The sequence below is a fragment of the Acomys minous genome, assembly GCF_964271855.1.
Source record: "Acomys minous genome assembly, chromosome: 9".
NCBI classification, from domain to species: Eukaryota; Metazoa; Chordata; class Mammalia; order Rodentia; family Muridae; genus Acomys; species Acomys minous.
The window spans coordinates 90270385-90294260 of NC_140490.1; the positions used below are offsets into that span (position 1 = coordinate 90270385).

Genomic DNA, 23876 nt, shown 5'->3' on the forward strand with positions numbered 1-23876 from the left:
GAGATGGAGGAGACAGGAACTCACTGCCAGGCAACTGCGGCTCAGACGCATCACAGACGTAAAGGCAGTTTGCATAGTGTTCAGGCCGAAGGGCATCCTTGCAACCCATCTGACCACCCTACTCTCCCAAACGGATTCGCACAGGAACATCAGATATGGAAACTGCAGGTACCATGCCGGTGAACGATACACGTGCTCGTTAACGGAAGGAGAGCTGCCATGGCTTCGTATGTATAGTTCTTACTGAGCTACACAGCAATGCAAACATGGTGGGGTCCTACTCACGCTTGCAGTTTTGGCCGTCGCCCTCGTAACCGGGAAGGCATTTGCATTGGAGTTTGGTTTCGTCTGTGCTGGAAGGTGAGCACCGGGAGCTTTCTGGGCAGAGCAAGGCTGCACACTCAGGGATGGCTGCATAGGGAGGTTGTTGAAGCACTTTATTAGCATTAGTAGAACAACCGGTTAGGAAAGCCTTTTATTAAAGAGTTTTAAGGCTTATGGCAATAATCATTAAAATATAGCACACATGAAGTAAATGTTAATTGTGATTGTTTCGTTTTGTTTTTGAGACAGGATCTCACGTAATTAACTCAGACTGGCTTCAAACTTGCTACATAGTCTTAGTCTTTTGAAATAGAGTCTCTCACTGAACCTGGAGGTAGGCTTGTAGCCAGTCAGCCCCAACTGTCCTCTCGTCTCTGGGTCCTTCTGTGCTGGATTTCCATGTGCACGATCTACACCAGGTTGTAGACAGTTGAACTCAGGGCCTCATGTTTACACAGCAAGTACTCTGATCCATGAGGTCATTTCCCCAGCCCGGGGACTTACTTTAACCCCAGCAACCACTAAAAGGGCAGCTAGGCAAAGATATATGTCATGGGAAAAAAAAACCCGTAGTGTGATCTCACATGAAATCGTGAACTGACCCAGGCTGGCAGGTCTTACGGCATTAGACAGCAGCATCTTTCCGTCTCCGTGTTTCTCCCAACAAGTTAAATAATCCAAAAGTGTCTCCTGGCTTTGATGTGGTATCCTGCTATATGGCTTGAGAGCCATAATGCTAAATCATTGAGGGTGTGTGTGTGTGTGTGTGTGTGTGTGTGTGTTTATTTCACATAGAAGTTGGAATTAACTAGTTTAGGATCAACTGAAATTTATTCATCCAAGGTCAACATTCCGGTTACTTCCAGCTTGTTTTTTCTTACAAATCCTGTGCCATGGATGTGTTGGTCCTTGTGTAGTTATTTACCCTTTCTCAGCCCTCCCCTGTTTCAAGGTAAATTATTAGAAGTGGAGCCACAGCACCACCCTGTCAGTCTGTGTTAGAGTGTGGTAGGCCCCGCCCCCCCCCCAGCTGGTAGGAACCCACACCTCCACTGTCATCCCTCTCCATCTGCAAACTGAGAAGTGGAGTGGGCAAGAAATCAGCACCAACAGGAACACCGATCCGCCTTCCTCCACCCCATCCGCCACCGCCACCTGACTTGTGCCTGGCTTTGTGTGTGTTAGAGCAGCTACACCTGGGTTCGGGCCCTGTGGCTATGTGTGCTTCCTATGTCTGATCCTGAGTCCCTAGGTCTGTCTTTTAAAAAACCTCAGACATGGTCTTCACATTAATAAAAGTAGTGCACTTGCCATGAGAATTGCACAATTTTGTTTATTTATTTACTTATTTTTGTTTTTTGTTTTTTTGAGACAGGGTTTCTCTGTGTAGCCTTGGCTGTCCGGGACTCACTTTGTAGACCAGGCTGGCCTTGAACTCACAGCGATCCGCCTACCTCTGCCACCCGAGTGCTGGGATTAAAGGCGTGTGCCACCACCGCCCGGCTTTGCAAATATTTTTTTGTACTAGCCTCTTGTTTATCTTTTTGTTTGACGAAAATTACTTTTCACTTGGAAACAAATTTGACAGCGTTCTTCCTTGGGAAGCTTTCTGAACTGGGTTCCTGTTTGCTGAGATGGTGTCTGCTCATAGGTTTACTGGGTGATGATGATGATGATTGATGATGATGATGGTGGTGTGTGTGTGTGTGTGTGTGTGTGTGTGTGTGTGTGTGTGTGTGTGCAGGTTGGAAGGAGGCTGTTGAGGGCACAGGGAGGGCAGCCCAGCCACCTAGGATTAGTGTAAGTGTGCCAGTTTGCAGGGCTTCCTCCTCTGCAGAGAAGACAGAAGCTGATCTGCACACTTGCCACTTCCACATGGGTTTCAGTAAAATGACTTTGTCCTGTGTGGAATTCCAAACTGTTCTAACCTTTTTATTCCACAGGAGACTAAAGTCCAGAGGATAAATTGAGTGAGCCTAGTGTTACCGGCTAAATACAACCATGGTGTTTATTAAAGGCAACAACAACAACAACAACAACAACAACAACAACAACAGCACCCCCACACCTTCTTATTCGCCCTGTGGAAACTGCTTTGACTTGATATATGGCTGAGCTAAGACTGTCGTAGGCATGTAAAGGGGGCAGGCTGAAAGGACCTTTCTCCTTTCTAGAGAGAATCAAAGTTTTGCCAGTAGAGGGCGCTGGCAGGGCAGTGGAACAGGCGGAAGCCGCTCAGGCACTTAGTGTGGTGCCTCTGCTGCATTTGCGGTTGCTGATGCTAGCCAGGCCTCAGTGGGGTGTCTGCCCAGGCTGTGCACCCAGAGAGCACAGTCCTCATCTTCACGGTCAGCTTCCCTTGTTTAACTCACCTCTGCTCTAAATCTTTCTAACTCGATGACCCAGCGTCATATACCGTTTAAATAGTCTCCCACGGATCCCAATGCTTGGGCCCCACTTCTAATTGTCATTTCCGTGCGCTTGGGTAAGTCATGTAGGTTTGGAGACTGTTTCTGCCATCTGTGTTTTTGTAAATGAGACCATGCTTTGTCCCCTTTGTGGACTGACTATCTTTCTGGGATGGCCCATTTTGGCCTCCCCACGTGAATGCGTCCCTCCACACCACCCGCTTCACGCCGCCTCCTGTTTAGCCTGTTCAGCGCAATTCTGGCCACACCACCCACTGCTTCGCCCTTTTCTCTTCACTTTAGCTCTTTCGCCATGCTTGCCTACTTTCTGGCCTCCTCTTACAAAACACTTGACAACCACCACCTCCCGCGGAGCGCCCCCCCACCCCACCCGGTAACATATGGAAAAGCGAAGCGTCCCCCTGCATCTCCTGTGTCTGGTGTAGCAGTGAGGAGACACAGTCACTTACGCTTGTCGCACTTGGGGCCTCTGTACGCAGAGAAGCACTCACAGGTCCCGTCACCATGGAGACCGCTGTGGCACACACCATGGACACAGCTGCACACTGTAGGCAGAAAATGGGGGTGGGTCATCACCGGATAGGGCTTGCTCCTGAAGATCCCCGAGGGGTGACAGTTTCCCGACAGCCCTTCTGAGAGTGTCTCTGCATAATGAGGCGGGAGGAAACTCCCAGTGAAACTAGCTTCAGTCTTGGCTTCATCTCTCTGTTCAGTGTGTAAGGTAGATAGTGGTGCCTAGGCTAATAGAGCGTTAAGTAAGGAAATGCATCTATAGCGTGCTTGGCACATTATGGGCAATGGGATGCCTTTCCCCCACTGAGCTGCCCACTTCCCCTTTGGGTAATCTGAAGCAGAAGTAACTTAGTGTCTCCATATGAAGAGAAGCCATCCCCTCCCTCCTCTCCCCTCCCCCTCCCCCACTGACTCTGTCCCTGTTGGTGGCTGACATCTCTGTAAGCAAGTCTTCGTGAATGAAGAGGGCAGTGCTATGATTAGAAAAGAAATGTAAACAAACAAACAAACAAACAAACAAAACGTAACCCAATAGGGCCCAGAATGACAATGTCCTATTTTCTGCTCAGTATAGATGGCTTCTCAGCCCACTGACAGGTCACGGATGACAAATGATGAAGGGCCTTTGATACAAATGACCAACGCTTCAGCACCTAGCCAGTGGCTCTTCTGTTAACACAGTTTACTGTCAAGCCAGCCGGCGGTGTACTGAAGCTAAGACTCCCACAGAGCACGTTGTATGAGGTTTCTGTTGATGCTGTAACAAACCATCCTGAAGCGGAGCCTGGCATAGTCCACGTTCATTGGACAGTTCCAGAGGACAAAGTGACGCATCAGATTAAAATCAAAGCAGCAGTAAGGCTGATTTTTTTCTGGGACCTCTTCTATTTCCATCCTCAGATTCTGCAAGGGTCCCCTGTTTCTGGACTTTGAGGTGAAGCACCAAGGCCCCCGCATACCGCTGTCTCTATGGTTACCTCCTCAGCCCACGCTGGACCCATCTCCTACATCAAGCCAACTGGTTAGTAGCCCCGACCCACCCTTAATTCCCCTCTGTCATGTGACTTAACATGCTCACAGGTTCCAGGATTAGGGTATAGCTCTGTGGGGGTGGGGTGGGGGAACATTGTTCTTACCATACATATTTTGATGCCCGTGAGTATATTTCTCACAAGCTCAAATGGGTCCCAATTATTAAGAGGCACTTGCTTTAGAAACGTATGGGTCACTAAGTTAAAAGCGTTCTAACCATCTAAAACTGCACCAGACCCTTAGTGTTCTTCGTCTGCATCTCCTTCCTGGACATCATTGTCTCACTGGTCCTATGCTTGCTCAGGTCCTTTCCACGCTTTGTCGAGACTGTTGCAGTAGCGTTCTCCTGCACTGTCTCCAGGGTGTTGCCAGCCCATCCACCGTTGTGTTTTACACGTTTGATCTCCAAGCGCGTAAACTCCTGCTTGTCCCCTTCCTCTTTGTGATTAGCCAGCAAGCTGCCATGCTCAGAATACTGCACTAGACAAGTCTCCATCCTCAAAGGGCTCACAGTGCAATGGCAGAAGGAAACAGCCAATCACAGCGCAGTGTGAGAAATGCTACCACCCAACACACCAATGGGAGCTGGTCAGGAAGAGGTGGGGTGGGCACAGGCTTCTTGCAGACCACTGCAGGAGGGAAATAGCATGTGTGTACTACACTCACTCACGCTGCACAGCCTGCACTCATGTGCCCTATGGATCCTTCACTCACACACCTTTCATCCTGCACTCACGCACTCTGTGTGTCCTGCAGTCACACACCCTGTGTGTCTTGCGCACACACCCGCACACCCCATGTGTTGGCTTCCCTTTGATGTGGCAGGTGAGGCCCTTCTCATCCTTTGAAGGACAGCCTGCTTCTGTGCTGCCATCCCAGGCCTCCCGAAGGAGAACCTTTGCTCCTGTGGGCTCCAGCAGGGATGGAGAAGAATATTAAGAGGAGCCAACTCCACCAACACCTTGACTCTGAGCTTTCAGCTTTCTGAATGAGTTGCCCGGTGTGAGGTGCCTTGTCGCACTGGCCCTAAGAAGCTAATTTGCTGATTTATCTCGACTGAGCTATTTCTCTTCTTGTTAAATGTTGTCTCTGAGGCACGTTCCCTCCCTCACCTTACCCAGGCTTGCACCCGTGGTTGCCTTTACTGGTCACTTGTGTTCTCTCAGGCATTTTGGCATGTGTTTTTAGGTTTAGTGTCACACGAGGCAGGTGGTATTATTAATATCACTTTACCGATGGGGGAAATTGGGAGCTAAATAGCTGAAGCATTTGAACTTGTCACTGTCATCTTTAAGTCCTGGTTGTGGGAGCATTTCAATGCCCCCAGATAGCTGCAGCTTTCGGAAGAGGCAAACTCTGGAGAAAACTCAAGTTGATTTTAGAACTGCCTGGAGTGAGGCGAGATCCCAACAGAAAGGATTCTTACATAGAATTTAATAGAAAAGACTCCCGTCAATTCCATTAAACACTATTCACCCTGTTTCTGCCTAGCTGCAGGAGAGGCATCTGGCATGGGGCATGCAAACGCACGTGACTAGTGGTGTCTCACTTTAAGGAGGTCACAGAGTGGCAGAGAAGCCAGACCCTTGGGACCAGGTGATGACCAGTGTTCTGTATTTCCACATGGCCAACGGGAGAGGGTGGTGACACGGGAGTGGGGTCTAGTGAGAATATGGAATGGCCTCACACGCTAACAGCAAGCCCTGTCCTTATTGGTAAGACTGCTCTCCCAGCTGTGTGCTGTGAGACCCAGCAGCTCTGGCATCGGCCTCCCGCTGTGCCTCGTCCTTCTGCACAGGGTTAACTGGCAGGCACAGGCAGCCTCTGAAGCTTGTGACACCGCATTGCAGGGCCATCAGCCAAAACTGCCGAGAAAGTGTCCTTGTGAAGGGGAAGCGAGGAGCTGAGGGATTCCCAGATGGTCACCCAAAAAAAGGCCTTGGTTGCACTGTGAACTGGTCTCAGCAAATCTCTAGAGAAATGTGAAACTTGGGTGCTGTGACTTTTAAAGTAGCCCAAACCTTGGCCATTTCAGTCACAGGGACATGCCTGGAGCTTCTCTGTCTCCTGTGTCCCCACAGACTCTTGCATAAGCCATGCACAGCACATCGTGATTATTACTCATATTTGCAGCTCCTTGGGAACGGGGACTCCCATCTGTCACCCGAGGAGCTCATCACCTGCTTGGTGTTGAGTGCATGGTGCATATTTACCAAGGCCAGAACAGTGCAGTGCTGGGGGCCAAGGTCTTGAGTCAGACACCTGGCTAAATCCTCTGCCCCTGTAATAGTCAGATGGCGTGCTGTCACCTCTTTGCTCCTTTAAAGGACGTTAGCTCAAAGAGATTTACTGAGGACTCGGGGAGATTGTGGGTGGAACACTGCTGGGCATACAGTAGGGGGTTGCATGGATGTGAGTTAGTTTAGGGGGGGTTACATAGAGAATGTGGGGTTTGCACTGGGCTCTCAATGAAAAGAAAGCACCAAGTCGCTCCGGCGCTGGCAAAGATGAAAGCCACTGGCTGACCGGCTGACGTAGCTCTGAATCATCTCCAACCAACCAATAGCCTGGTAAGGGAGCACTCTGGCAGCAGGGAAAAGTCAGCATTAAAAATAGATGACAGCTAATAGAGCTGTCCCACTTTCGGGCAGGAGTGCCACCTCCCGGGACCAGCGCTCCAGGCAGCGAGACACCAGCCCCTAATGGGCACCTGGCTGAAAGAGTTTATGAGTTCCTTGGGTCTTGCCAATGGGGAATGACCAGCTGCCATGATCTACTCATTTCTTCACCCATGGACACACTAAGAGCCTGGCTGTGTTGTCACCCCCAGGAGGTAGATGACAGTCCTGTTTCATAAGGCACAGCAGTTGAGGTTGGTTTGAGACCCAGGCCAGTCTGAATTCACTGGCTGCTCTCTTATCCATGATGTTTTGCCCAGTAGGACACACAGTGGCCACATTTGGTTATCTCTATTTAAATTCAATAGTGTGCGCTAAAATGTAAAAGTCAGTACCTCGGTTGTTTTAGCCCCATTTCAGGAGCTCAGGGGCCACACGTGGCCTGAGGTTACCAGGCTGGACAGTGCACATACAGAAAACATCACAGGAAGGCTTATTGAAATCTAGAACTTGGAGAGATTTTTCCCTGGGTCTCCTTTTTAGGCTTAGTTCTTTTTAACAGTTCAGGGGTTGGAGCCAGCGAGATGGCTCAGCAGGTTAAGGTGCTTGAGGTAAAGCCAGACCCAGAGGACCCCAGTTCAGTTCCCAGAACCTCACATGATGAAAGGGGAGAACGGATGGACCTCTGCAACTTGCCCTCTGACTTCTACATGTGTACTGTGGCATGCCCACACATAAACACACACACACAAACACAAACACACACTCACACAAATAAATAAACGAACACAATTTCATCTATTAAAAACAACTGAAGTCCAAACCATCATCCTTTTTGCCTTTGCTTCCTCCATGGCACAAACAGGAAACATAGCCTCTTTCCCTTGGTAATGTTCAGATTTTCTATCATGTCTGTATGCACCAGCAACCACTGCCCAGTATCATGGAGGGTTCATGGACTGTCTCCTCCTACCTTCTCTTCCCACACAGCCACTCAGCTTTTCTGAGGTGCTGGGTGCTCGCTTCCTCTTTTCCCACCTCCGCATTTACTTAGTTCATATCATTTTGCTTCTACTTGGTTGTGGGAGGGAAGGAGCCGTGCAGAAGGAGACACAAACGCGTGGCTTCTGATCACTTTGGTTGGATGTTAGTTGCGCGCCTTTAAAGCGATGGATAATGCTGCGAACAGGTGGGATACCGAGGCCTGGTTTCAATTTGCTTTTGCTAGTGCCCTCATGGAACAGTCTTTGAAGAGCCAAGAGTGAAGGCACACTTGTGGCTTAGGAGGAACTAGGCAACAATGGTGACAGTGACAGCTTCCGATTGCCATGTCCTGTCTCATGAAGCACTGTCCCCATCACTGGCTTTTGTAGGGAAGAAACAGACAGAGACATTTGTTCTGTACATGTTAGCAGCCTTGGAGCAGCAGCCCTGCCTGGCTCCTGTCATTTCATCTGTTATCTCTTGAAATTATGCTTCCGTGTCAGGATAGTATTACTGGTGTCATTCATTCATTCATTCATTCATTCATCCATCCATCCATCCATACACTTATGTGTTCATTTGGCTAACAACAGCTGTGCTTCCATGCAGCCAACACTGTAGAAGCTACTAGGAGAAAAAAATACAGTGGATTCTTGCCTTCAACAACCCAGTGGATCAGGATGAGGAAGGCTTCCCTCTGCTACAGGTGAAAGGTATTATGGGACATGACAAAGAACTTGTGGGTGTGAATGTATGTGTGTTTGTAGATTTTCTTGAAAAAAGAAAACAAAGAAAGACAAAATGATTGGCCAGATATACTAATTTAAGCCAGCTATACTGCTCCTGGGTGTATTCACAAAGGACCCCATATCCTACCACAGAGATAAGTGAGCATCTATTTGTTGCAGCTCTCTTCTCAATAGCAACTGGGACTGACCTAGCTGTCCATCAACACATGAATGACAACATGGCACATATACACTTTCTGCTTCCCAAACTGAGATGCACCAACCTTCTCTATCCACTAAAGCTCCAGTTTCATGTTCTTTGTGACAGCAATGGAAAGGTATGATACTGTGTATCTTAAAAATAACACAAATCTGTGGAGGCTGGAAATCTACATCAATTGTTAAGAATCAAAGTAACTATCTTTGGGGACTTTAAGCCCTCAGGGTGTTTTAAATGAACAAAACTCAGACCTACCTGCTGAACAATTGGGCCCAAAAACGTTGTCAGTGGCACAGATTTCACAGGCTGTTCCCCGAAAGCCCGCCTGCAAAACACAGGTAGGTGATGTCAGAGACATGGTCATTCTGAGCGACTCCTATGTTACCCACAAAGGCTCTGGGCAACCCACTGATAGTCTGGCCACTGTGTGCTTCTCAAATGTGTCTTTCCTCTGGGCCTTTCTTTTCTCAGGCCCCTTGAAATCTGCACATATGTCATAATGCACACAAACACTTTGTTGTTGTTTTTATTTTATTTAATTATTTTTAAATTTGTTTTCAATACATTTTGACTGCATTTCCCTTCCCCCACCCCTTCCGGTCCCCACTCCTCAACTTCCCTTCTCCCCCAGATCCACTGCTACTCTTTCCCTTTAGAAAAGAACAGGCCTCCCAGGGACATCAACTAAATAGGTCATTAACAAGACACAGTAAGACTAGGCAGGAACCCTCATATCAAGGCTGGGTGAGGCAACCCAGTAAGAGAAAAAGGGTCCCAAGAGCGGGTGAAAGAGTCAGAGACAATCCCACTCTCATTGTTAGGGGTCCCACAAAAACACCAAGGTAGTTTAAAAAATTAAAAAAAAATTTTTTTACTAGTTAAATTTTTAAAAAAATATTTTTGCTAAAGATCTAGAGCCCCATAGAAGAAAGTTGTCAGACCAATGGTATAAATAGTAAGTGCTGTTAGCCTCATCGCAATTTCACCCAAGGACAAAACAAAAACACACTTCCGTTCTGTTCTGTAGGCAGCTGAACTCAATCCTCTTTACAAAGATCTGACTTTAATTCCTCCTCAGTTTGAAATCCACAAGAATCACTTTTCGTTACACAGAGAAATTCTTCAATGGCCACATGTCCCTGGTTGGCCGAGGGTGGGGAGCACAGCCCCCAGGGTCGTCTAGTAGCAGGGGTGATTACCAGCAATAGCGAGAAGCGACTTTATACCTTTATACGGATTCGTAAGACAGCGTTACATACGTGACCTCACTTTATGTCTTCAAAGAGGCTTATTCCTAAAGACCTTTCTTCAGGTTTTACAGGTGAATGTAAGGGTGAGAAGCCATTTTGTTGCACATGGTGAATTCATTTTATTAACACTGTTACTCTTAGAGCCTTCTCCTAGTGTGGGCTTGTAATTAGGCTCAATAGGTAGGAAGGTGGGGAGGCATCATTTCAGGGGCAGAGCAGTTCTCTGAACTTACTTGGCATGAGCAGTGTCCGGTTCCTTCCATGCCTTCATCACAAGTGCCCCTGCCGTTGCAAGGCAACCCTGCTCCTCCTGGGCACTCTGGAATAGTCAAACAGACCAGATTAATCCATTCATTCTAGATGGAGCGAATGCATGCTACAAGATGCAGTTAACGCCTACAGTGTGCCACTTAGTGTGCTGGTTGCCAGGGACAAAAAAAAAAAAAAAAAGCAATGGAAGACCCTGTTGGTCTGATCACAAGCTGGAGGCCAGCCTGGGCTACCCAGTGAGTTCAAGACCATCCTGAGCTACATAACAAGACCCAGTCTTGAAGAGCTAAGGGCTGGAGGAATGGCTTGTTTTTTGCCAGAGTACTTGCAGAGGTGTGTGTGTGGCGGGGGGTAGTGCAGGAGGACTGGGATTTGGACTTGGGGTGGGGCTCATAAAGTACAATGGGATGACTTGAGCCATTCTATGATGTACCTATTTTTTTTTAATGATTTTATTTTTATTATCTTTATGTGCATTGGTGTTTTACCTGCATGTATGCCTGTGTGAGGGTGTCAGATCCCCTGGAACTGGAGCCACAGACAGCTGTGAGCCACCAGGCAGGTGCTGGGAATCGAACCTTGGTCTTCTGGAAGAGCAGCCAGTGCGCTCTTAACTTCCGAGCCGTCTCTCCAGCCCCCCTCCCCACCCCCAGCCCCAAGATGTACTTATTAAGGTGAGCAAAGGAAGCCAGATTTCACCCACAGCTGTTGCCAACATGCATGCGTTTTTGTACTTCTGTTGAACTGGAGCTATGACCAACCTTCACTAGAGGACTTTCCAGTCAGTCACCACTCTATCAAACATCACATGCGTACTGAGGCAGAGGCGCACTTAGAAAGCCAGTTAGCACAATGCCCCAATCAGACAGAATTTCAAATGGTTATAAGTGGCAGAAGTTTAACTTATGTCTGCTCTGAGGATGAAAGAATTTGCTCACCTGTCTTTTTTGTTATGTGTCACTTGGTCTACAGTGTGTGTGTGTGTGTGTGTGTGTGTGTGTGTGTGTGTTGTGGTGTATGTGTGTGGTGTGTGGTGTGTGTGTGTGTGTGTGTGATATTAACATGGGTTTAATGTTAATTTGGCTGAGGTTTTACTGTCCTCTGAAGGGACTACTAGATATGTTTAGTTAGGACCCTGAATAGTTCTTCCAGGCTGACATTGGCCACTGGTTCACATCTCTCCATGTGATCTCTTTTCTCCACATGAGTTCCTGACATGTTGCAATACGTCCAAGATGGTCCTTACCAGAGCCGAACCCCTGCCAGTGCTATGCCTCAACTCCAGATCTGTCAGCTAAGCAGACTTCTCTTCTCTATAAAGTTAGGCTGCCTAGGGTGTTTTGTTACAGTAACAAAACCAGACGGTCACAGAAACAGTTCTTAAGGTAAGGTGACTTCTAAGCACAGAGAATGCATTCTCTGATAGATATTGTGGCTCTCTCAGTATGTTGGGCCTTTAACAGATGGCTGGCAATTTGTAGCTACTGTGGAGGTGAGACTTAGGTTGTCTGATATGCTAGTGCTTTCCCCTACCCCCCACCCCCATATGTGGCTGATATATTTGCATTTGTTGTTGTTGTTGTTGTTGTTTTTCAAGACAAGGTTTCATTTTGTAGCTCTGGTTCCTGGAACTCACTATGTAAACCAGGCTGGCCTTGGACTTACGGAGACTTCCTCTGCCTCCCCAGGGCTGGAGTTAAAGGTGTGCATATTTTGAATTTAGGTTTTCCACAATAGTGGCAAAGCCACCCTTCGAAGGCCTGCAGATGCTCTGGGGGGGGCGGGGTCTGCTGTGCTGTGCTGCTGTGATTGGCTCTCACCAAGCAACCAGACAGGCACAGCATTACACCAAAAGTGACAGAGACTTTTACAAAGTGCTGCTGTAGGGAGATGTTGGCATGAAAATGCCTAAATGGGACTCTGGTATCATTAACATTGCTTCTATCCCTTAAAGAAAAATAAAAGAAGGAAGAAAGAAGAGAGAGAGGAGGGGGGAGGGAGGGGAGAGAGAGAGAAAGAGCGAGGGGGGGAGGGAGGGAGAGAGAGAATTCAGCTTTCTGCTGTTCCTTTTATACTGGGTGCTCTTGGGGCTGGAAAGAAGCTAGGTGACAGTAAATGCAAGTTGCTATAACTCTGGACGGACATTCTGGTATTTTCTTTCTTTGGCATTGGCATGGCAACAGTTAATGACAATCAGGAAAAAATTAAGGAAAGAAAAACGAGTGGGGGAGGGCAAGCAGACCTGCTGCTGTAAGGAGGAAAGGGTTGGGCATCAGTCTGACGAGGATGCTCCTTTATTAAGACCACTGAAGGCCTGTTGTAAGAGGTCTGGTGCCCACAGCTCCCCCTACTGGAGACTTTCAGAATTTATTCCAAATAGCCTACTGGAGACTTTCAGAATTTATTCCAAATAGCCTAATTTTGAGAGGACATATTGGTTTCCATTTGGCCTTAATGGACAGGGGCAGCCAGATCATAAATGGAAGGCTTTGTTAAAGCTGTCAACCTTTGCTAGAAGAAGAGCTGCTGAAGATGAGGATGGAGGGGAGAGAGAGGGACAGAGATTTCTTAAGCAGGGACCAGGATAGCTCCTACGGCATGCGTGTGTGTGCGCGTGTGCATGTACAATTTATTATTCTTTTTTATTTTATTAAGTTTGTTTATTTTATTTTATTATTATTTTTTTTGAGACACGGTTTCTCTGTATAGTCTTGGCTGTCCTGGACTCACTTTGTAGACCAGGCTGGCCTCGAACTCACAGTGATCCACCTGCCTCTGCTGGATTAAAGGCATGCGCCACAAGTTTATTTAGTTTTCAGTTATTCACTTAATGTCCTGATTGTAGCCCCTTCCCTCACCTCCTCCCAGTCACACCATTCCTCTGTCTTCCCCCTCCCCCTTCTCCTAGTCCTCAGAAAGGGGGAGCCCTTCTCCCCTAACATCTGACAGCAGCCTATCAAGTCTCATCAGGGCATGTACACTTTTTAAAGGCCCTTTCTAATATGCATAAATTGTCTCTTAGTCTGGGATAAGCCCGTGTTCCTTCAAAACATTAAGACAGTGCTAAGGATACAAGAGATTCATCAGAGGCAATGCCTACAGAGAAACCTTAAAAAAAAAGTATAGAGCCTGGAGAGGTGCTTACCACCAAGCCTGGAGAGGTGCTTACCACCAAGCCTGGAGAGGTGCTTACCACCAAGCCTGGAGAGGTGCTTGTCACCAAGCCTGGAGAGGTGCTTGCCACCAAGCCTGGAGAGGTGCCTACCACCAAGCCTGGAGAGGTGCTTACCACCAAGCCTGGAGAGGTGCCTACCACCAAGCCTGGAGAGGTGCCTACCACCAAGCCTGGAGAGGTGCTTACCACCAAGCCTGGAGAGGTGCCTACCACCAAGCCTAGGGAGCTGAGTTTGATTCTGGGGACCAAGATGGTGGAGGGAGCGAACTGATTCCTGCAAGTTGTTCTCTGAGCCCCATATGTACATCGTGGCACCCTCCCCCATACACCTCTCTAAGAAACATAAAAGGTGTAAGTTTATCAAGCACTAAGTCAAAGTAAAATTTACAATATTTGAATCCAATAAAAGGTACCTAGGGATAATAATGAAGAAACAAATAGTTAATTAAGACCAACAGAGAGGACACATATTTCAGACCAAGTCTGAGAAAGTTACAATGATATTTCATATATTAAAGAGGGCAGCAAAGAAAACTGTGTTTGGGAGAGCTGTAAACAGGACCCAAGTCAAAAGTTTACAGCTGAAAACACATTTTGAGTCAAAACACAAGGCATCCAATTAATGTCTGCTCAAACACTGACAGCAAAAATATTCATTCTACAAGCAAGCAGTAAAGACAAAAATAAAACACAGAAAATTCTGGATGCACCAAGAGAATGTGCAACCATGTCAAGGAGAAAAGATACAGAAAATTTAAAGTCAGCATTTCCTAAACTTGACGCAGATGCTGAACGTATAATCCCCAGCTTGCAAAGATCCCTAATCAGAGGCAAAGTGATGAAAACCGCACGCCACCACAAAACTTAAAATCGACAACAGGAACATCTTACAGGCAGGCAGATCCAACAGGTGGTGATGAAAGAGTCCAGTTACCATGGCAACAGCTCTCTGGCTGGACTCAGTTCCATCTAGAGGACAGTGGAGCATTTATCTTTAAAGCACTAGAAGAGAAACCCCGCTGGAAATCTAAAAATACCACCTAACACAATGATATCTATAAAGAACAGAGGCAGGATGCGGACTCTTTTTCAGTTATCTGTGAAAGCTGAAAGAGAAATGTAATTAATTGGCCAGGAAGAAGCAACATGAAAGTCGGTAGAGAGCTAGAGCCGCACAGCGGAATGGGGAATGCTGGACGTCACGGCTAGGAGCTTAGAAAGAATGGCCGCTGAAGGCCAAGTTGCTAGCGCTGTACTGCGTGGCTTGCGTCACGTTGCAGGAAAGTGCAAAGACGTAGAGCGTCAGGCGTGGGGACGCAGAGGTGGAAGTGTGATGCTGCAGCTGTCTGTGCATGGGGTGGTATAATGTGCCTTGAAGGCAGGCTGAGGAAAATGAAAGGCGATCTCTATACACACAGAAGCAAATGCTTAGCCCCCCCCCCCAATAAACCAGTACAGCAAGCAAGTCAATAAAGAGGATGAGGTAGGATTACATAATATAGTCAAGAGAGAAGCAAAAAAAGGAGACGAAGCAACAGAGCAGTTGCACACGATGGAAGGTGCACCAGGTAGTAGATATAAACCCGCCATATTAAGTATAAATGCTCTAAATACCTTAACTAAAAGGTGTGGGTGACCTCACTAGATGAAAGGCTAAGTAAGAACTGAACTGGGCAGATGGCGCAGTGGAAAAAGCTCTTGCCTCACAGAGTGAAGACTGGAGTTCAGGCCCTTCGGACCCATATACATGCCAGGCAGAGACCAAAGATCTTAAGACACGCTGGCTAGCTGGACTAGCTGCGTTGATGAGATCTGGATTCAGCTGAGAGGCTCTGACTCAATGGTGGACAGCAACTGAGGGAGACTCCCAACATCTGCCTCAGGCCTCCATATATATGTCCTCATACATGCACACACTAGTGCAAACCACACACACACACACACACACACACACACACACACACACACACAAACTGTTAAGAACTAACTATATCCTCTCTGTGGAAGATTTGCTGTATGTTATTTCTTTATTTTTGAAGCAGGGTCTCACTGTGTTGCCCTAGTTGCCCTACACTGAGGTTCCACCCTGATAGAAACAGATGCAGAGACCCATAGTCGAACAAGGGGGGGGGTTGGGGAATCCTGTAGAAGAGGTGGGAAGGGGCAAGAGGGGATTGAAGGAACCAGAGAGGTCAAGGACACCACATGAAAACATACAGAATCTCACACACACACACACACACACACACACACACACACACACACACACACACACAGAGAGAGAGAGAGAGAGAGAGAGAGAGAGAGAGAGAGAGACAGAGACACAGAGAGACACAGAGACAGAGAGAGACAGAGACAAAGAGACACAGAGAGACAGACAGAAAGAAAGAAGGAAGGAAAGAAACAAGAGCCTGATGTCTGAGACAGACTCACGTTTCTGTATTTCACTGTTGCCACACGGGGCATTTTACTCCATCCCAGCAAGCGTCTGTGTAAGCAATAACATTTGCAAATGCGCTGGCCACCAAGAATGGTTTTGAATCTCAATTATTTGGTGAGCTGGCATCTTTCTAAGCTTCTGTCCGCCCAGGAAGGCAGATGAGGGGATTGTTAAGGAATGAAGCAGAAGTCTGTTTAATCTCTGTGTCCAGACAGGAAAAACCGGTGACCTACACAAGTGGGCTTTTGTGAGAATTATCTACAATCTATGAAATGCTGAAAGTTGTTCTTAAAATACCACTACCTATCTGTAGTTATTTTTTTTTAAAAAGGAAGATAGATAAATGGTTATAATTAGGAAATGCCCACTCAGGTCAATCAGCTCTCTGCCTGGCTTGTGCCTTTCCATGAGTTGCAACAATCTATAGGGTTTGCTCAAACAGATTCAGGGGTCGCACTGTAATGAGCCATGGCAATTTTCACTGAGTGGGAACACTTTGATTTATTTTAGGGAAAGCTGTTTGAATAAATGGGGATGCTACAAAAAAGAAGTAAGTAATTAAAATTAAATTAAAATAATAAAAACCTTATTCAATACTTCTTAGGATTGCTAGAGAAATAAAAAAAGAAATACAGCTATTTCAGTTTTAACCAAGGAACTCCAGCAAACAGAACTCTCATATATTGCTGAGTAAAAAAAAAAAAAAAAAATGACAGGAGGGCTGGAGTGGTGGCTCAGAGGCTAGGAGTGCCTTACGTCAAGCTTGAATTTAATCATTGTAACCCATATACTGGAAGGAGAAAACCAACTTCCCCCAAAATCATCCTCTGACTTTCCCACACACATGCCACAGAACACATGTGTGCACACAACAACAATGATAATGATAATAAACAAATAATTTACAAGGTAAAATGATTGGCTATATGTTCAACATATAACCCAGCTCCCCTATTTCTAGGTATTTATCCAAGTGAAAGAAAAAATTACGTTCTCCGGAAAGACCCATCCCGAAATGTCCTCAGTGTCCTCATTCTTAGTTGTCCTAGATTGGACACAACCCCGAATGTCTGTGACTTAGTGAACAACTGTGAGCAGCCACAGAATGGAGCGCTGTGAAGAATGATGCAGGCATGAGCAACCGCTTCACGTTGGGATGCGCATCTTGCGTGCACTGTGCTAAATGAAAGGAGCCGGGCTTGTGGGTGGGGTTGGGGTGGGAGGTGGGAACGCGGCTCAGGGGGCAAAGCACTCCTGTGCAATCCTGAGCACTTGGGTTTGGATTCTCAGAGCCCATGGTGAACCAGGACTGTGGGGCTTGCACCTGCAATCCCAGCTCTCCTACGCTGTGACGGGAGTCAGGGAAAGGACACCGTGCAGAAGTCAGGCTCTAGCTGTCCTTTAAGTTACCCAACACACACACACACACACACACACACACACAGAGAGACAGACAGACACAGAGAGCCCACACATGAGTGGTTATTATTTTCATTTACCTAAGGGGAAACTGAGGCCCAGAGAGGTTAGATAACAAAGTCACACAGCCATGAGCCTCCCAGGAAAGGATTCTCGCTGGCTGCCTCTGTCTTTAGTTTCTGCACTGTTGCTTATGACTTTTTCCCCTAGTCGGTGGGTTTTTACAAGTCACTGATTCAGCCGACTGACTCATTTAATAGCTGGTGAGTGCTTTGTGTGACTTTCCAAGGTGACAATGGTGTCCTCTTTGTGTTTTTTTAGAAGATTTCTGTGTTGAAACCGGGAGTGCGATAGTGCCAGGGGGCGGGGCCTTTTGGGAGTGGTTAGGTGTAGACCAGCAGGCAAACAGGACAGCGACAGTCTCTCCACAGGCTTGGGATGTCCTTGCACAGCTGGTTTCTCACACCTGTTTCAGTGTCAGTCTCTCTTACTTATCTGTGACGGACAGGGTTACGGACTAAGGCACATGTGACCGGAGGCACGCTTAGCCTGTGTGATTATGTGCAGCATGCAGTAGGTGCTCAATAAATGCTTCCCTTTTATGGGTTGGCTAATCCCGCAGTGAGCTTTGGCAAGTAAGCAACAGGAATATGGAGATAAAGAAGAGCATTCATTTTATGGCCTAAGTGTGTGTGTGTGGGTGTCTTTTAATAATATATCAAAACTACCTAATTGGTTTTAAAAATAAAAGAAATTAAAGCGAAAGTGAACATTTCTTTTCTGCCTCTGAGATCATTCTGTGTCACCTCCGGGCTCCCCTCTCCACCCCCTCCATCCCCCCACCCCTGCCACCCCACTAAGAGCGTGGGTAGCAAAACTGGCGTTCTCAGCAACCGCACTTGAAAGAACAATCCCAGAACTTGCTTCAGGGGCACATTTTGTGATGCCTTGCACGGCTGAAGTAGCTGATGAGGCTATTTTAGGTCGTTATCATGGTCCCCCTTAGGTCACTGCTGCTGGGTGGCCTCTGTGTCAAGGCTTTTCTCACGCATCATAAACTGTCAGCAGATCACCAGCTGGTCTGCTGCTTTTAAAGTAAGACAATTCATTTCCTGTCCAGCAGGAGGCGGGGGGGGGGGGGGCCCTCCCCGGAGCCTTATCTATTAAGAGGTTGCCTAGCCCAGACGACCTTAGCTCACTGCACAGCGCTAGCAGAAAATGCACCCCGATATTCCAGGCATCACTCTAGTTGCCACTGTGTGTCTGGGAAACAGACGTGAGCTAAGCTCCTCATGTGGGCTCAGAGTTAGCTATCCATTCCCCAGCGCATACACACATTTGGTAGAACGGAACGGCTCTCGATCCGCCAATCCGTTAGGTATTTGTAAAGTGTGTGGCACCTAGCAAGGCATATGAAACGGGAAGGGGAAGAGCTAGGGGATGTAAATACCACAACACAAAAACCAGTCTCGCCGAATACAGCAACACTGAGCCGGGAACAGGAAAATTGAGACTGTTTCATTTTCCAGGGGCCAAAAAGGCAGCTCGGTAGCTAGGAGAGCTTACTGCTCCTGCAGAGGACCCGGGTTCTGTTCCCAGGACCCATATTTACTGGGTTATAACCGTCTGTAACTCCGGTTCCAGGGGAGATTCAACACCCACTTCTGACCTCGGTGGACACCTACATGCATGTGCTGTGTATAAAGTCTAAAAGGCAAACATACAACTAACTCACTAAATCTCAAGATCACTTCTCTTTGAAATAGATTGCTTCGATCCCAACTGAGCTCTAGTGTGTGTGTGTGTGTGTGTCTCCTTTGTACACTTTCAGACTCCTACTTGTGTTTCTGTACAAAACCATTGCATCTCAAGCAGGGCATGGGCCACTCAGTGCCAAGCGTGGTGGTGCATGTCTGTTACCCAACCAATCTGGGAGCTGTAGCAAGGAGATTGCCAAGGCTTAAAGGCCAGCCTGGGCTACATAGTGAGCTCTGGGACAGCCTGTACTGCAGAGCAAAACTCAATTCAGATGGGGTTAAACTGCTCAGTTAAAAATAGGTTTCTCTAGAAGCATGTTTGAAAAAGTAGCAGTGATTTTAATTAGGGTGAGTCATATTAAATTGAAATAAAAACATCTTTCCTATCATAGGAAGCTATTTTCTCCCCCTCAGTGAGAATGCATGTCTTATTCTTATTTTTAGAAGATGATGGGTAATTTGTTTTTTTTTTTTCTTTCCATTTTGCTTTTGGTGTTTTAGGAATTTTCAGGGCTGATCATTCATTCCCAGAATCAGACACCGTAAAAATACTCCTCCCGGTGAGCCAGAGGTGCCACTCGCTGATGGATGTGTTTGTTGTCAGACTATAAAGGAAGCTGGTGCTCCGTCTGCCTCCCACACAAGGTCAGAGGGAGGCTGGGAATGTGTTTCCTCAGAACAGAGGGATGGGCCCCGTGTCAGCAGCCCTGAGCTGGCCTTGCCCTTGCGGAAATGTAAAGTGATAGTCAAGACCCGGCTTGTCATGGTCACAAACTGGGTGAGGTGAAGCAGCCCGCCAAGGAAAAGGATTTATCTTCTTCCTGAGCTGAAGGAAGGAAGCCATTTGTGACACTTGGCATGTTTGGAATATGGAGATAAAGGGGATCACCCTTTGGCCTCACCAGAGAACAGAATTGATGTGAGGCATCCATTTTCATAGTCCGCCTCTCTGGCTGCAAGCCTGTTTTCGGGAAATGCCTAAGCATTCAAAAAATATATATATATTTTAGCACTTCTTATCCTCGGGGAGAACCTTGACCTATTTGTCAGCACATGGCGCAGCATGGTGATGGCAACAGCTAAGGACCGGAGTCCTGTTTGCAGCTCGTGTTTTAGAGAATAAGTGGCTCAGAGGAAGGCATCGTTTTATTTGCCTTTTATTGTCAGAGATCTATCTTGAAAATGCTCTCCTGTAGTCTGGACGGCAGCCTGCCATTCTTTCTGTTGGATGCACTAACTTTCCTAACGCATCGCAGACAAAGCCTGTTCTTGTCTGTGCTATGCCAGGCCGACCACTGCATCACATTAGTTTTAGTGATGTAGAAAGATAAAACCAGATGTAGACATTCATCCTAGTCGTACAGGAAGGCTGTGAGAAGCAGATACAGTCATGGGTGCATTTGGCACAAAGAGCCATCCTTGAACTCTGAAAGCATGGGGCCAGTCTAAAGATAACCGACTTGAGCACTGAAATCTGATATCCTAGAGTCACAAAAGCTTGCCAGTGGGCAGATGTGACAGTCAGCTACGCTTGCAACCAGACACAACCCAGAATCACCATGGGAAGAGAGATTCAATGGGGAGGTGGGTGTCTCCATTGAGTTTGCCTTTGGACTTGTCTGTGTTGGAGGGAAAACTGTCTTAAGTTAATCAACGTGGGAAGACCCAGCCCACTATGGGCGACACTATTCCCTAGGCAAGGGATCCTGAACTGTCTAAGAGTGGAGAAAGCAAGTTGAGCGCAAGCAAGCAAGCAAGCAAGCGAGCGCACACATTCTTTTTTCTTTCTGCTCTTGACTGTGCGTTTAATTAACTATTTGAGGTTCCTGCCTTGACTTCCCCCACAGTGATGGGTGTGACCTGGAGTTATAAGATGAGATAAATTCCTTTTCCCCCCAAGTTGCTTTGTTGTCAAAGTATTTTTGTCACAGCGCAGAAATAAAACCAGGATATGGAGTAAAGCTGGGAGCAGATCAATTAATGGAAAGGCTGGGATGTCTAAATCCCACAGCTTTATCTTTCCAGGGCAAGAAACACACTCGAGGCATTGGCTAGAGAAGGTGAAGATACCAAGAGAGGAGTTGGAAACACCACAGGTCCCCCCCCCCCTTCTTTCCACGACAAGCTCTGCTTTAGGTAGAGGACAAGATGGAAATATAGTAACCTTTGGTGCCTTGTGTATCACTTAGCCTCTACCAAAGGGAAACTGGAAAGACATGCCCTTCAAATACCTGATTCTTCCTAGTCAAAATGGGAATATTCAAAAATTATATGAGATGACAGAAAGCCCAGGGCATCCTTATACCTAATGGCTGGAATGTGGAAGAAGTGGGCGCCATTATTCATTTAATTACCAGTTATGGGAAAACAAGCAGATGACAGTTCTGTGTGTGGAATGAACTCAAGCATTTGGAAGGTAGATAGAAAAACATCAAGATCAAAATTAATGCAGACATGTAGAGTCCCTGTGTGTCAGTGTGGGAGGAACTGTCTTCTCCCCTCCCTGTCTTTAGAAAGGTCTTCCTGAACTTAGGTGGCCACGAACAGTTCTTTAGTCAGGCAGACACAAAGCAGAGGAAACACATCTCCTTGTGACTGGATCCCAGAGAGATTATTTCCACCCAGCCTTAGAAGCCAGGGAACAAGTGGCAGATTCATAACGAATTGAACATTAAGAATTTTGACTACTGGGGAAGGGACTCAGATAGTTTGCCCACCACAGAAACGCCTGGTCGATATTTGGGTATTGGCATCTATAATCAGCTTCAGCTAGCAAATGTTATGATTGGTCATGGAAGTATTAGGTTACCATTGACTAGACTTCCTACAGTGGAACCTGGCTGAAGTTAATTTTTATGTATGCGTGGCTGTGTTAGGTGGCTTTCCATTGCTGGGATAACCATTGTAACCCAAAGCAAGCCAGCAAAAGGAATGCTTTATGTGGTCTCCACGTCCATGTTGCAGCCCTGTCCTGAAGGAGGTCAGGGGCGGGACCTGGAGGAAGGCATTGAGCAGAGCCTGCAGCAGGATGCTGTTTACTGTCTTGCTTGCCGTGCTGTACTCAGCCTGCTTTTCTGTGCTACCCAGAATCACCTGCCCAGGAGTGGCACTGCCCACAGTAGGCTGGACCATCTCACATAAACCATTAACCAAGAAAATTCTCCTTAGACTTGCCTATAGTTGTCCAGTCTGTTGAAGGCGTTTCCTCAGTTGAGATTCCCTCTTTCTAGACGGCTCGAGCTTGTATCGAGTTGACAAAAAGTCAACCACCCAACCAACCATAACACAGCATGCATACATGTTCATATAACCTCATATAAAGTTACCTTTACGTACTTTCTCAGGTCTTTTGAGGTCAACCTTATAGTTTTTGATGTTTAAAGTCCTTAGATGTAAAATTTTAGAATGCTTTATGGTTATTTTTATTTATTATTTATTTATTTGAGACAGGGTTTCTCTGTGTAGCTTTGGCTGTCCTGGACTCACTTTGGAGACCAGGCTGGCCTTGAACTCACAGAGATCTGCCTGCCTCCCAAGTGCTGGGATTAAAGGTGTGCGCCACCACGCACATGGTTATTATCGATAAAGAGAATAACAACAGTCTTTAGGATGTTGTAATGGAATTTATTCTTAAGAAAAGTGTGCGGAGTTATAAGTGCCAAATGCTCTTTCTTTGGACTTTGCCTTCTTATATATGCATATGTACACACATATATGCATAAACATATACTCTCCTTGATACACATGTATCTGATATATGCATATTCTTTCTATTGTGTTCCTTATAACTTACACAAAGTCTTGCTTTCTTTTGTTCTTTCATCTTCTCCCTTTCTCTTTGGTGACAGGGTCATGCTATAATAGCCTAGGTTGTCCCAAAATTTGCTTTACAGGCCAAGTTGGCCTCAGAATCATGATTCTCCTACCCCAGCCTCCTGAGTTTTGGGTCTGTAGAAATGTGCCAGAAGGGTTGGTTCCAATTCTTTTGAAGAGAGAACACTAACTGCATCAAGCAGGTTTCTGTATAAAGGTGGATGGGAAAAGAGAGATTTCTGCATATAGATGAAGCACAAAGTTCTAGAAAACCATCCTCACAGTTTTCTTTGCCTATGCTTCCTTCCTGTCCTATTTCTGGGACCTGGAGAAACTTATTTCACAACCCAAAGGCTCCATCACTTACCCATGCAGTCTGGTCCCCAGCGTCCTGGACAGCATTGAGGTTGTAGGAAGTCCTTCCTACATATGTGGCGGCATCCAGGGAGAACCACGCTGTATGCTCTGATCTCAAAGAAATATCTCGGAAAATAAAGAGAGGACGTTAACTCACGACCGTAAGAGTGGAGTTAATGTTAGGTGGTGCGACTGTCCTAGATCTTACTTTATATATATACATATGTCTGTGTGCATATATATACATATATATATATATCTACATACACTCTGTGTGTGTGTGTGTGTATGTGTGCATTTACAATAGCATGAATGCATGCGAGGGTCAGAAGATGACTCTTTCGAGGTGGTTTTTTCCCTTCCACCTTTATATAGGTTCTGAGGACCAAAGTCAGGTCATCAGGCTTGTACGACAAGCACTTTTACCCACGGAACCATCCTATCAGTGCCAAGCCTTAGATTTTAATTTAGGTTTTAATATATATGTATTAAAATATGTTTATTACTAATAAATGCATGTGCCCTTCACATGCATTCACGCTGTAGT

At 46.6% G+C, this 23876-nt stretch overlaps 2 protein-coding genes across 3 annotated transcripts in view; one reads left to right on the plus strand and one right to left on the minus strand.

The window, feature by feature from the left end:
- Positions 1 to 23876, minus strand: part of STAB2 (stabilin 2) — a 177363-nt gene that overhangs the window by 144402 nt on the left and 9085 nt on the right. For both annotated transcript variants that reach the window (XM_084794364.1, XM_084794363.1), the window contains exons 3-7: positions 23340 to 23455; positions 10332 to 10417; positions 9104 to 9173; positions 3203 to 3298; positions 286 to 411 (exon numbers count right to left, since the gene is read on the minus strand). In XM_084794364.1, the coding sequence (XP_084650490.1) occupies positions 286 to 411; positions 3203 to 3298; positions 9104 to 9173; positions 10332 to 10417; positions 23340 to 23455 (494 nt within the window). The remainder of the gene's footprint in view (positions 1 to 285; positions 412 to 3202; positions 3299 to 9103; positions 9174 to 10331; positions 10418 to 23339; positions 23456 to 23876) is intronic.
- Positions 2759 to 23876, plus strand: part of LOC311604439 (uncharacterized protein C12orf42) — a 220127-nt gene continuing 199009 nt past the window's right edge. Inside the window, exons 1-3 of the mRNA XM_084794373.1 lie at positions 2759 to 2809; positions 4167 to 4287; positions 8510 to 8613. The gene's annotated coding sequence lies outside the window, so the exon portion shown is untranslated. The remainder of the gene's footprint in view (positions 2810 to 4166; positions 4288 to 8509; positions 8614 to 23876) is intronic.